Source organism: Herpailurus yagouaroundi, unplaced genomic scaffold (assembly GCF_014898765.1).
Source record: "Herpailurus yagouaroundi ecotype Mexico unplaced genomic scaffold, PumYag 184, whole genome shotgun sequence".
Lineage (NCBI taxonomy): Eukaryota > Metazoa > Chordata > Mammalia > Carnivora > Felidae > Herpailurus > Herpailurus yagouaroundi.
The window spans coordinates 2,634,769-2,649,362 of record NW_024412415.1 but is presented as its reverse complement, the minus strand read 5'-3'; the positions used below and the strand labels follow the sequence as shown (position 1 = coordinate 2,649,362).

At 33.2% G+C, this 14,594-nt stretch overlaps 1 protein-coding gene across 3 annotated transcripts in view; it reads left to right on the top strand.

The window, feature by feature from the left end:
- DPH6 (diphthamine biosynthesis 6) overlaps window positions 1-14,594 on the top strand; it is a 204,033-nt gene that overhangs the window by 36,390 nt on the left and 153,049 nt on the right. Inside the window, exon 4 of one of the 3 annotated variants that reach the window (XM_040492228.1) lies at window positions 1,968-3,901. The exons of the other annotated variants lie outside the window; for them this stretch is intronic. Within the exon in view, the coding sequence (XP_040348162.1) occupies window positions 1,968-2,153 (186 nt within the window). The 3' untranslated portion in view covers window positions 2,154-3,901. Of the gene's footprint in view, window positions 1-1,967; window positions 3,902-14,594 lie in introns of those variants that run through there. 3 annotated transcript variants of the gene reach the window in all.

Sequence of the window (14,594 nt, the reverse complement as noted above, 5' to 3'; positions counted from 1 at the left end):
ATTCTAATCTAAGTCTGTTTCTGAAGATGAAGTAGGAATCAGTATATTTGGCTACTTTGTCAGTTCCTTGGTTCTCTGAGAAAAAGCCCTAAATGAATTGACTTGGAAGAGAGGGCATTTTTCATTTTTTTCTTATCCTTAGTACTTTTCTCAAGAATGACAACATTTTAATTTTTTTTCAATGTTTATTTATTTTTGAGAGAGGCAGAGACAGAATGCAAGTGGGTTAGAGGCAGAGAGAGAGGGAGACACAGAATCCAAAGCAGGCCCAGGCTCTGAGCTGTCAGCACAGAGCCCGACGTGGGGCTCGAACTCACGAGCTGTGAGATCATGACCTGAACTGAAGTCGGATGCTCAACCAACTGAGCCATCCGGGCGCCCCAAGAATAACATTTTAATTAAGTCCTTGATCCAGGGTAATAATAGCATGAGGAACTTGTCTATCATCTGTAGTTACAGTTTCCTTCCATGATTTATCAAAGTTGCTAATAAGGCAATTCATATTTTTTGTGTGTGTTCAAACTGTTCCCTGGAATAACAGAAAAATAAAAACAAAAACAAGCAAACAAAAAAACAGAACATTGCTGTTAATTCCAGATTAATAGATTAGTATGATTTTTCATTTATAGAAAATAAAAATTGCTTCAATGAGACAATATTTATACTAGTTCAGCTTTTAATTTTTTTTATTCTTTTTGGGCAGGATAGGAATCCTCCTTCTATAATATAATATGTTGCAAAGGAGTCTCATATAAAGTTACCAACCTTAATTGAGTCTTTGAATGTGTATATAATTACAATATACCTTCAAAATAATCTCTTTTCCGTGATCCTCCAAGGTTGCATTTGAGAAGACTCTCTCACTGGTTTTTTTGTTTTTTTGTTTGTTTTTTTGTTTTTTTGTTTTTTGTTTTTGATGTTTAAAAAGTGGCCTCCAAATAGAGAAATGGGCTAAGGATATGAACAGGCAGTTCATAGAGAAAGAAATCCAAATGACCAAAAAATGTGCAATCTCACTTACTCAAAAATGCTGCTATTATTTTGGCAGGATTAAGAAATGATATTGGTTTTGAAGAAACGAGTGTCTTATGTGCTGCCAGCAGCCCTATAAATTGGTTCAGCCTTTCTGAGGTAATTTGGCAGATCTCATCAGACACAAAAAATAGATTCTCTTTACCAAACATTTCTACCTTGGGAAATTTATTCTGAAGAAATACAGATGTATTCAAAAATTAAGAAATGACTGGCAAACTGAATTATGGTATGTATGTATGTATATATATATATATATATATATATATATATAAAATGGAATATATGGCATCAAAAATGAAGTTGCAGAAATACATCTGTACATGTTATTAAAAGAAGCAAATAGATTACCAAATACCCTGTAAGGTATAATTACAGTTTTGTAAAACATATTTGTGAAATGTATGTATAGAAAAATAATTGAAAGATGTATTTAGATCTGCATGTAGCAAGTATTAAGAATGTGTAATTTTTGCACATTTGAACTTTTAATTTTTTTCCCTCTAATGACTACATTGTATTTGAAGCTTCTTTGTTAATGATTTGGCCTCCATTTTAAAATGCACAGAATGGTCTAGGAGGAAAGGAAACCTGATAATCAACAGGATGTCGCCATTCCCTAGGTCCTTTTCTGAAGGTTTACAAGGAGCCTGTTTTTCTTTCAGAACTTGTTCTTGAAAGCTGTGTTTGAGTTTTGTGGTTATTGTTGCTGTTTTTCTCCCTGTGACAAATGCCTATCATTTTCTAAACAAGAAAGCCAATGTCCCAGTTAGGTGTGTGGAGTGTTTCTCATTCACTCTCAGCCCTGTTGTGTTAATACTGAATAAGCAGAGACAGCCTGACCAGTTGGTGAAAGATAGGACGCCAGCCTCAGGGCTTTTTCTGGTCAGCCCTAAACCTCTGATTGCCACGTTTTCCTAATTTCCCATTTCCAGGGCATCGCTAGAGTGACCTTGCCTGCTGAATATGATGCTCTGAATCTCCAAGATTTTCACATGAATTTGGAAGTGGGCAGTCAGGCGATTGTTTACAGGACTCCAAATGAACTGTGCACTCACAGCAAGTTTGATAAACACACATTTCCTCCTTTTATCAGTGAGATTGCAGAATGTGAAGTATGAGTTTCCAGTTTAACTTATTCCCTTCAACCCTTTTCCTGTTTAAAAACTTAGACATACTAATTGGATGCTGATCTGTCCCTGTTTTTTAGTCTGTTTACTGATAGTTGACGGTTTATTCCAATACTTACCTAGGCGAGGTTTGGCAGTTCTTTAAATAATAAACTTCCCATATATTCAACTTAAAGGAGATTCATCCCAAGGAATGCAATGTGAGCACTAATTAACAGTAATGACTGCTAATCACTTTGCTTTTTATACTCCTTTAAGAACACTGCTATTACCCAATGTAGTTAAGTAAAATGCTTGTATATGAATCAACAGTGCTGCATCCTTTTAGCAGCTATTGCTCACAATCAAGCTTTGCATAAATTAGAGTTAACTAAAATTGATTTTAATATCCTGCATTTCTTTCTGCAATAGTAACTAACATATCCAGGTAAATACACTGGATGTTTAAAAGGCATTCCCTGATTTTTTTTTTTTTTTGTAGTCATACTTATGGTAGATGAAAAGCAAGATTGCGAATAAATTTTCTCACAGTTGACGACCTTCCTCTTAGATTTCTACAAAATTGCATGCAGCATACTCTTCATAGGCACACGGCAACACTTGGATTCTGTTGTAAGAATTTTATCACATCAATGAAAATCAATAGGTTTATGTTTAATTTTTCTGAATTTGTGCATTTACTTCCTAGAGGATCTTACAGTTCCTTTAAATTATATAGCCCATTTATATAAACTTGGTTCATAGGATTGTGCATTCAGTGTTCATTAAAAGGGGTTGTTTTATTATGTTTGGTGTATTATTAGACTCTTATAAAAGCTTTCTGTTTATTTACATGCATTCAACATACCTACAAACTGCCTTGCCTCAGGAGGAGACGGAACAAAACTCATAAATTAATAATTTAAGGGAGCAATACCCAAGTAGCATTTTGGTTAACTTAATAAGCTAAAGCCTTAGAGTCAGTGCTGGCCACTTTAACAATGCTTTACTTTTGACTTTTATTGGCTGAAAATAACTTGTTAAACCAAGGCTTTTGTCATAAAGTGAAATCTACATACCATCTGAAGTCCCTTCCCCTCTTTTTTGATTTATGAGTAGGTTGACATATTATTGAAGAATTTTTAACGCTTTCACAGTTCTGCACTTTGATTTCAGAGAAGGTGCTAATCTCTCTGGAAGTTTGAGAGTGACAAAATGAGTTGTATACTGTTTTTCTGGGGAATTTGGGGTTCTTTATTAGAGGCCTTAGTTTTATGATGGTACCTATATTAATGTTGATTTATCAAATACGTGATGTGGTGTTGCGATCTGATATGCATTAGCAGAATGTCCTCCTTTCACATTTTACATGTTATCTGTAGTTGCCTGGTCATGACATTGTAATTCTTATAGCTAATGCTAGTGTTTCTACAGAGGTTCAGCAACTCAAGACATTATTTTTAAGTCACCAAAATAAAATGATTTCCCTTTTATTTTTGTATTGCTTTGTAGTGTCAGAAATCTAAATTTTTGGTGAGTAAACAAGTGGAAAGAATTAAGTGGTAGTGTAATGAAAAGGTTTATATTTTTTATACTAGTCTTATTGTAATACATTGCAAACATATGTATTAAAAAAAAACTTTGGCACTATACTAATTGAATTTAGTTTCAAAGAACCGCAAGAGGAATGATGTAGAGAACAAAAATATATGGAAGCTTAATTGAATGTTATTCATATCTAATTATAATCTTTGTGCGTATTGTTGTAACTTTTAAATTTTGTATCCCAGTACTATTGCACAATAGCATGAAATACGTGTCTGTGAGGAAAAACTTGTTTTTTCTATTTTGCTTTGAGTTTGAGTTCCTGTGTGTAACAAAATTACGTTTAAAAACGGTGAGGATTTCAGTTTTGGTCCTTTTTTTGTTTTGTTTTGTTTTGTTTGCAGTGTGTTTACTTTCATGTGAGAGTGATTGATCTGTAGCTGTCATTTTACCCAAAGAGGGGACAAATGGAATTGGCCTTTTAGACAAAAGTATGCAAACAGACTGCATTCTTTCTGTTGATAGAATTATGGAAGGATTGCATGAGGTGCCACATTCATTTTCCTATTGATTGTAAAAAGGATTCTGCAATGGGCTGCTGTTTCCATTGGATAAGGAGGTGCTATGATTAGTTACCTTTCTCTTGAAAGCACTACAAAAGGAAATGCAAAATGTGTGCGGTGCAGTGTTCTCAATTTGACAGTTGTTTTTGTTAAGTTTTTTTGTCCTATTGAAGTCCAGTCTATTTTTAAAAAAAACATACATTTTGGTTTTGTCCCTTATATTAAGCTTGGTAGATTTCCATGCGTTTGACCCTTTAAAGAAATTATACATTGTAGACAGTTTTTCTAGGCTTCTATTGTAAAGCTTCAAAGCTGATGCAACAGTGCCCTCTGTAGTCTTTCAGTGAACAGTAGATAAATGTAGATGATTTGGAATATTCAGGTAAGAAGCAGGATATTTAAATTTAATTTTTGCTCAGACAAGAGACCCCTTTTTCCTGACTAGACATTCTTGTTTTTCACTAGCGGCTTTACTTTAGACAAAGGGAACAAAGGACCATTCTGAGTTTTCATTTAGAATTATTGGCTACCTCTTGTTGTTACCCAGTGGTAAATCTCAAGTTTTATCAGACATTCATCAGGGTAATTTGAGATAGAAGGAATCTTACAAGCTGTACTGTCTCTTCATGAAATATCTTTTTGAAGTTGAGTTCCAATAGGAGTATTTTTAAAAATAATTTAGTTCCTTTGTGCTCTTTTCTTCTATTTAATTAGAGCCTAAGTGGCTGCCTAGAACTTAACTTTTACTTGTCCCTGAATTGGGTAACACAGGCTTTATACAGGACATTATTTAAATTCAAACCCAGGGAGTTACACAATGTCTAAAGTATTTGTCATTCATTAGCATTGATTTAAATTTTAGATTTCCCTTCCTTTCTTTATTGGTTACCTATTTGATTGTATATATTGATACTAAATTTTTCATTGTAAACACAACTTTATGTGAAGTTATTAGATGATAATAAAAGCAGGCATCATATTTAGCTGTGATCAGAAGAGAAAAATTCCATGGGCTAAGTTTGTTTTCCTTCTGAAAGGGTTTTAGTAAAAAGAGCATGGGCCCAATCCTAGCTTCTCCATGTATTCACTATGTAATATTGAACACATTTCTTAATCTCTGAGCCTGCTTTCTTGTCTGCAAAATGGGAGTAAAAAGTGTTTATCTTTTGAGGTTTTTGTAAGGGATTAGAGATAATGTATATTAATTGGCCAAGTTGTTACAAATGCCCAAATGGTTACTTTGTTCTAAAAATCACAGTGCGAAGGTAAATGGCATTGTTTTATACAGGGACATTTCAATAAAAATCTAGAGCACATTTAATGCACTTTAGATTTTTCAAAACTTTCTGTCTCATGACTTGCAGTGATTTATGTGAATCTGAAAGCTGACATGGCATCCCTCAGTAATGTGGACTGACACAATGAGATGTGCATTAACTTTCAAGTCTTTACAGACTTCATCCCCAAACTTCTTAAATAAGCCACGTTTATGAACTCTAATGGACAATTACTAGCAAACCAATGTTTGGCAACTTGTGAAAACTGATAATAAATGAAACTCAAACAAAGAGTTTTTTACTGTTTCAAACCCTGGGTGTATTGGGGAAAACTTAGGATACTTTTTGTTGACCTGTGTTCTCGGTAGTAGTCTAGAGCCCATATTTTTCTAGGTAAGTGGATTTTGCTTTCTCTACCCAGTTACAGAAAAAGACTGATTTATAAAAATAGATGAAAGTGGAGCTTTCCTGGTTGAAGTGGAGATGGGGGCTCAAGTCTCTTTTTGAAGGAACAAAGTTTAAAAACCATTTTGGTGCTATACCATATATGTATATGTGTGTGTACACATAGATAAATTTTCTCTCTCTCTCTGTCTCTCTGTCTCTCGTACAAAGGCTTTGTGCTGCTTTGATTTGAATTCAGAGCAGTTAATTCTATACCTGGCACATAAAAGATGCTCAATTAATATGTGCTAAATACAGAATTTTTTGAGTACCAGGCCTCCCATTATTGACACAGAAGATTTGAGATACAATACAATACAAAACAATTACAATAATTGTTTCTATGTGAACCCTTTAAACAAGCACACTTCAAGTGTAATTCACCAGTTTATTTTTTAAAAATCAACCTGTTGTGACCACAAATAGTAATGGGAAATGAATAAAACTGTTCAGAACTTGTCTTCCAGATGATTAAAAGCTGTTGCATTCCACAGTGATAGATTTAGCAAAAGATTCTGACATTTCAAATGACCTGATGGTAAAAATAATCTTGCACAAAGAAGTTGTGAATTAAATTTTCTCAACATTGACTAAAGCATTGTTTTTCTTGTAAAGTTCTTATTTGTGCTTCATATTGATTTTGAGTAATCCTGAATTTAATGTTATAATAAACCACATTTTGTTTTTAGTATATCATTTGGGTTAAAATTGAGAACTATGAAAGTATCTTTTAAAAAAAAAATATTATAGAGAAGGAACCAGTGTTTAAAACCAATAGAATGAAATGGAAACCAAATATGGTAGGTTGTTTTTTTTTTTTTTTTTTTTTTTTAACAGTGACCAGTTGCAGTAAGAAACATGTTTAAAATTAAATTCTGGTTCATAAGACTGACAAGATGCTGTCTACAAAAAAAAAAAAATGAATAAGGTATTTTTCTTTGCAATGAAAGTACCAAATTAAGAATCTGCTTAATTAAAATAATGATAAATGTAGATTACATTACTGAAGACAGTGAAATACAGCTGCTCTGTCTAGTGAGAGCCTGCATAATTTACCAAGACTGTACAAAGAAGCAATGGAGCAGCCACTGCAGACTGTTAGAGGAAATGTCCTGTTTATTCTACATACATTTCTTTTTTTAATTAAAATGTCAATGATAATTTTATAGCAGTCCTCCAAAGAAATCCCTTAAATTTCTTCAAGGTGGTAGAATGTGAAATGAGATCATTGCTGCTGAATGAAACAGATTAAACCCAAGAAAAAAGTAGCATTTTATTATTTTTTTATTAATTCAGCTTTCATTATTAGGAGCTAATATTGAAGTATGTATGTTTTTTTTTTTTTAATGAGTCTTTCATGAGAGAAATGTGGCAAAATCTTTGAATACGCATTTTATTTCAAAATCTCTTGGAGCCATAAGCAAGATTTGGGTGGAGCCATAAGTAGCATTGCTTACAAATAACAAAATAGGTATGTGTACCGTGGAATTCTCTAGGTGAGACAGACACCTCTGGGTGTATCAGGATTGACTGAGTGGTATTTCCTCCTCAGTTCCATCACTGGACTATAATGATGACCAATAATATCTTTATAATTACATATATTTAAGAAAACCAATTTTGTGTCTAACAAATGCTTTTTTGTTTTTGGTGTTTTTTTGTTTGGTTTTTTTTTTTTTTTTTGCCTACAAGAGATAAGTGGGATTTCTGGAGTCAGACTTGTCTGTGTTCTAGGCTTTTTACCACATGCTAGCTCTATGACCTTGGTTTAGTTAACTTCTCTACACTGTGGCTTTCACATTTGTAAAGTTGGGGCTGGCGATAGTACCTACATCATAGGATCGTCATGAGCATTTAATGGGATAATCCATGTAAAATAGATCATAAAGGAAGCCTCAGTAAATGTTAACTATCACATTAAGAATAATAATAGTAATAGTAATGTTAACTAATATTAATGTAATGTTAATATTATTAATAATATACCAACTCACTAGATAAAATGTTTCTCCTGCACGGGAACAATGGAAGATTGCTCATACTTAACTAGTTTAATAGGATCATTGTTTAATAGGATCAGTTGCTTTCACATTGGTGAATATGTCAAAGCTTGTGCATTTCAATATGTTTGTTTTAGACTTTGCATTAGGTTGATACCGACTGGAATTAATTGAATATTTTCTATGATTTAGTTTTTCTACAGGGTCTTCCAGGAGTCCATCTGCTAAAAACTTCTTAATGGAAAGGGTTTGTGGGCAGAAAATGGTCACATCACTAAGAATTTGAGAAGTTTATATGAGAAAACGGTATGAGGAGAAACTTCTTCAGATGATTTTATTCTATACGCTTTTTTCTTTGAACTTCAATAAAATGATAAGTGCTAGAAGTGCAAAGATAAGTCACGCACTATATAACCATTGTTTGTAATGTTTACACATGCTGTATGAGTTGCAGAAGGTTAATATACATTTACTTTTTTTCTCTTGGTTAGTTGTGGGCTTTTTTCTAGTTGCCAGAAACGTAGATGATTAAGGCACAGTGCCTGTCTCAGGGAGGGAGAAAGTTACTGCTATGTATTCATGGAAGTTATTTGTAGCGAATTCTTTGCTCTTTTAAAAATATTCCATTTTTCTTGTAGTGTATCTCTTTGTTCCATGACTTGGCATTCATCCTTCATCGTCTAGCCATTGTTGCTGAGTTTCTCCTAAGAATCCTGTGGTCTTTGAGGCTCAGTATTGCTCTATCTGTGCCTGTTTGGGAATTATACTGATGACTTTTGATTTAGCGCATAATTTTGACTAATATCTTAAAATAATTTATCATTTATTCTTAGAGTCTTAGAATCTCCAGGTTTCTTCCCTATCCTGGTCCTCTTCAATAGAGAGCAGGTGACTATACATTAACATAGGTTTTCAGTGCTTCCTCCACAGTACTACTGTAAGATGTTTGCTGAAGTGTGAAGTATGATTTAGCATTGAAATTGAATCAGACTTTCAGTTCAGTGTATCCTGAGGTCATTATTAGACAGTATTTGCTTCCTATTTTAAATTAATTGTTTTTGGAAGGCCAGTAGCTGCTCCCCCCCCCCACATTATTTATAGAAGCATCTTCACATTTATTTCAGACATTCTTTAGGGTCATCACAGATCAGATTCTGTCAGAGGCTAGGTGATATTATAAACTTTAATTTTAAGTTAATATCAATGGGCCTTGTTTCACATGGAGTTCTTAAACATTTATACTTACGTAGAAATTCGGTCTTCATCTTTGAGTAGCTTGTATTGTGCACAGAGTTTCTTCTCAGAATGTTATTTGTGTATATTTTAGACAAAACAATGCTACATGATAGATAAAACTTATCTAGTTTGTGAAGATTTTATATAATTAGAAGCTGCCAAACTTAGGTTGGTGTTTTTTGCTTTAAGGTTAATTGATAATTACCAATTCTCTACTGTGTGTAAATCCTTGCATTCACTGAATTCTGTTTTATATAATGGCTTTAGTGTGGCTACTCTTCACCCTATGTTTATGTTGATTTGGAATCAACTGATTAGTCAAGCAATCTGAAATGGAAATGATACAAAGCATTTACAACCAAGAAAAGTTAAGGGAAAATATAGTAAGTTACAACTAACTGTTACTAATAAACTAGCTAAAATAATTGTTTCCTAAAACCAACAGCTTGTGGATTGTACACATTTTTGAGTGTATAATTTTCATTATCTGCACAGTTTAAAGATGTGTTTTAACTATGTTTGTCAAAAGAAAAAAACAGTCTTTGTAATTATCAACTTTTAGAAAACAAAATGAAGATCTATAAATTGTGTTTTGATTTATTGGTAACCAGTTTCTTATATTTAACCTAAACGCTGGAATAAGCCTCCTAAAATGGTTATCATTTATTTTCTGCCATTATTTGGTGCTTTTGCGTAGTAAAAATAACACTGGCATTGATGAGATCCCCTTTGCTTTCTTTGTGTAGTTATTAAATTCTAATACATCTGACTTTTCTGCATTCTTTTATTTTACTTTCATTGTTTTTATGCTTAACTATCTGTGTTTGTCCTCTGTCTTCTGCCTCTTAGGTAGTCCAGAAAGCTTCTTTCCTCTGAGACTAGGTTCTTTGTACTCCTCTTGCAGACACACGTACTTTCTCTGTGCAGTGAAAATAGCTTTGTTATAACTTCACAGGGTTCTTACCCTTGTTCTTCACGCCTTGTTTTTTTTTTTTTTAATCTAAATTACTCCTTAATATTCTTTGATACTTAGGATAATTGTTTTCTAAATTAAGGAGAACACATGAAAATAGAAAAAAATGTGAAGATCTTACTCAAAATTCAATCATTTAGAGTTAACATTTTGATGCATTTCCACGCATATATACTTAATATACTGTCATAGATACACACAGACACACACACATGTATAATCAGTTGTGTGTATAACTTTGTAGACTGCTTTCTTTTAACTTAAAATATCAGGAGCATTTTCCATGCCATTAAAACCTCCTTATGAACATAATTTAATGGCTACTTAATATTCCATCATGTAGCTGTATAATAATTTCCTTAATGATTCCCTAATTTTGTAAATTAGGCTGAATCTAATTTTTAGTATAAAAAATAGCACTTTGATGTGGGTACATCAATTATTGTCAACATTTAAAAATATTAATTTCTTAGGATAGATTTCTAGATGTATAATTAATGGTTCAAAGTATATGATTATTTCTCAGGCCATTGATACATATTGCCTAGTTGATTTCCATAAATAATATACCTGTTTATGCATGCATTATTTATATTTTGAAATTCTAAGTCTTTGTTTAATGTGTCTGAAACCTCAACTTGGAATTCTATTTTTACAGTTCCTGGCATGTGGTGAATACAAGCTGGGAGTAGCATTCTGCCCATCTTTGACTGCATTTTATTCTTGGAACAAAACCAAAGAGATATGTGTTAGGGCAGCTCAGTCATGTAACGCAAGGCATAGGGTGATGTTTTTCCCCCCATATTGTGAGAAGTCATTTTCCAGTGTTTTAATGGGACTACATTCAATAGATAATCTGCCACAAAGTGGGCTGAGTTTTAGTATATTGCATACTAATATTGTGCCATGTGGATGAACACAGATGCAGAAATAGATACATATATGTTATTTTTTTTTAAGTTCCAGATGTCATATGAATTAAAACTCATTTTTTTCTGATAAGTTCTATTTTCTGACTAGCCACACTGTAGTCTCTGGATATCAACTGGTTTATTTCCTACTGGCATCATTAAGTTTGGTAGTATTTAGAAATTATTTCCAATTTTCTCATTAAATACATGCTGATAGACTATTGGATTAATCACAGGAGATTGATCATTTTGGGTATATATATTTAATATCAAGCATAATATTTTAGGTATATTTCACACTCTACAAATTATTACTGTAGGTATAAGCCATTACTTCATGTTCACTAAATCCCATAGAAAATATCTTATGCTTCCTTTTTTTAAAAATGAACTTCTATCATTAATGTTGGCTATTTTTATTATGTTATGAAAAATAAAACAGTAGTGCTACTCTTTTGAATTTAGTGGACTTAGTATAGTAACAATAGTTCTATAATAATGGTAAATTCATTTGTAAGAATAAAACAAGTAATGTTCATTTCATGGTAATTATAACTAAATGGTTATTTACACCTTGGGAAAAGAGGATTAAATCACCTTTTTGGTATTATAACTACCTTTTGCTGTTGGTCTCTTTGCTTTCCCAGAACTAGTTCTGTGTTTACTTGTATTATACAACTAGTATTAGGGGATGCTGGCTTCTTTGACATACTTACTCTTTTAATGCTTATTGCTTGGCAGTTTCTTGTTAGTGGTATGAACAGCATTCCAACACACCGGCTTAGGCTGGTATGTGGGAGTGTTGTCCAGAGGGGGTATTGCTGTTTTTTCCCAAGCAGCTGGGTTCTCACTTTATTTCTTCTTCTTTCCAGCTCTAAATATATCTGCCTCTGCGCACTGTGTACACTTTGTGGTTCCATTCTCTTCTTTCTCCTGTCACTTTCATTCTGTTTCTCCTGTCTTCCTCTTTCACCTCCCTCATGTATTTGTGCATGCTCATCCGCATCTATACATGGATTTTCAGGTATTAAAAACAAAGATTGCAGGATCTAGATCTAATTTAGTTGCTAAAGTTTTGCATACATTTTCTCCCTGTTTTCTCTTTCATTATTTAAATTGGGGTCATCTGTAACAGTTACACGTTTTTATGAGTACAAGCTCTTCTGTCCTTAAGCCTTTATGTCTCTTAATGATGAATAAACGGTACAACTAGAGAAAAAAAGTTAGACCAGAACTTCCAAAACTTCACTATGTAGACGAGCCATCCGGGAATCTTATTAAACATCTGAGTTCTGATTCAGTTGGTCCGAGTGGAGCCTGAGATTCTAACACGTGCCTCGGTGATACCAGTTCTGCTGGTCTGAGGCCCCACTTTGCATAGTAAGGTTTTAGACTCTGGTTCCCTGCTGAGAGTGTCATTTATTTAGAACAGGAATATTTGAATTTAAAAGCCAGTTTGTTCATATATTCGTTCTACATATTAGCTATAAGAGTCTAATACCTACAAGGATGAGGGGGTACATTTCCTTTTAAGACATAATTTGCTATGTTTCTACAGTTCTCTAATTTAGGCAGTGGTAAAGCATGGTGATTTAAATGATCTCTGAGTCTTGGGCATTCTGTGATGGTCCCATGTACAGCTTCCCTGGTTTAGTTGGCTGTTTAGTGTAGACTAATGATGACATGTCTCTAGGTTGATGTGGGTGATTAGATTTTATGGTGTTGAAAAACTTTTCTTGTGGAAGTTTTGGGAATGAGGGTGAGGGGTGGGGAATTGGGACCAGGGATGGAGGCGCTGGTGTAAAGGAGAATTAGATGACAGCAGAAAAATGCTTTGTTCCTTCTCATCCTTATGATGAGCACTAGGAGAAGCATGGACAACTGGATTAAAATGAGTTACCTGTTGAAAGTGAGAAAATCACCCAATACATATGCAGAAGTTATTCCCATTATGCGTTTAAATAAGAGGTGTTTCATGTCTTTTAAATAAAGAGATCCACATAATTTCCTGTATAAAAAATGGACAGCTTCTAGCACTAAGGATGTATCAGAACCTACAACAGATTAGAAGATGGGCTGATTTTAGAAAGGAGATGCTGTGACCAGCTTCTGCAGGTTGGCCCGTTATTTGCAGTCCATTAGTCAAATGTGACCACCATCAAAACACTTGCATCTTTAAATTGCAAAATATCTTGATCTATAACATTGTTGAGGAAAAATGATCAAATTATCTAACATGGTTGGTTCCTGAAATGACTGAAGCCACGTAGTCTGTTGTAAACTCGAAGAAAGAAATGTGGGAAGCCTTTCCCTTGCCAGTAAGCACCGTGCTTGAAAATAAATTGTATTTTAATTTATGACCCAAAAAATTCATCTAGCTTTTGCTTTTTCAAACCTTTTCAAACATTATTTTAGAACTAGGAACAACATTTTAGTTATATTTCCAATCTTATTTGTCTATGTACTTTCAATGAATATAGATTGCCCTTTTCTTTCGGCAGCTTACATTTAAAAAGCTTATGTTTTGCCATAATACAGTAGAATTATTTGTAGTAATGTTACAAGTCTCTAAACTGCATGAACATTATCCTGCTGTTTTATTGTTTTATAATGTAAAAGTAAATGCAAGCATTAAGAAATGTGCAGTGCTGTCAGGCTCCTTCAGGATTTAAGAAAATTGCCCCAACTATTGAAGAACTGAAAATAATCTTTCAGGTCGCAAAGAGCAGTTGTTATAGTATTGCCTAACATTTTGCTTTTTTTTTTACTCTAACCATAGTGGTGATTTGAGTCAAATACTAAAAAAAAAAAAAAAAAAAGAGAGAAAAAAACCCTCAGATTTTATTTAATTTCAGCACTGCTATTTCTTTGTAAGAATTGCATGTAAAACATCATGGTTAAAAAGTAGGAATAAAATAGAGGACTCATTCTTAACTTTGCATAAACCTAGACCATAAATCTGTTTCTTGTAATAATAGAAATTTTGCAGTCCAACTTCCTGATCCAATCTGTAAATTTGATAAAATAGGCTTAAATAGTATGTGTTAATCACAAAACTGAAATTGTTGCCCTGTGAGCTCTTCATAAAAGTGAAACAAACATACAAACATACAAACAAAATCTAAAAGCCATACCTTCCAGAAAAGTTCACATGAAGCATTTTGGACTTTTAAAATGTAAGGAAGGAGGTATTCCTTACGGTTTTAGCCTTTTTTCTATCTGTTTTAAAATATTTCCATTTAAATGCAGATTTTGATTTTCCATCTGGGACTAGGTGGAAGCCATTCTATTACACTACTAAAAGAATAATCCACTTTAACACAACATTTCTCCCTAAAGGGATGGTCTTTTCTAGTCATAAGGTATTATTTTTCTCAGAATGATATTAACATTCATGATGTAGCGATTTTATCTTGATTTGAAAGATGTTTTGTTCTGGCAGTAAAAGGGATTAAGAGAATGTCTTTTGTATCCTGTTGCTAATATATATATATATATATATAT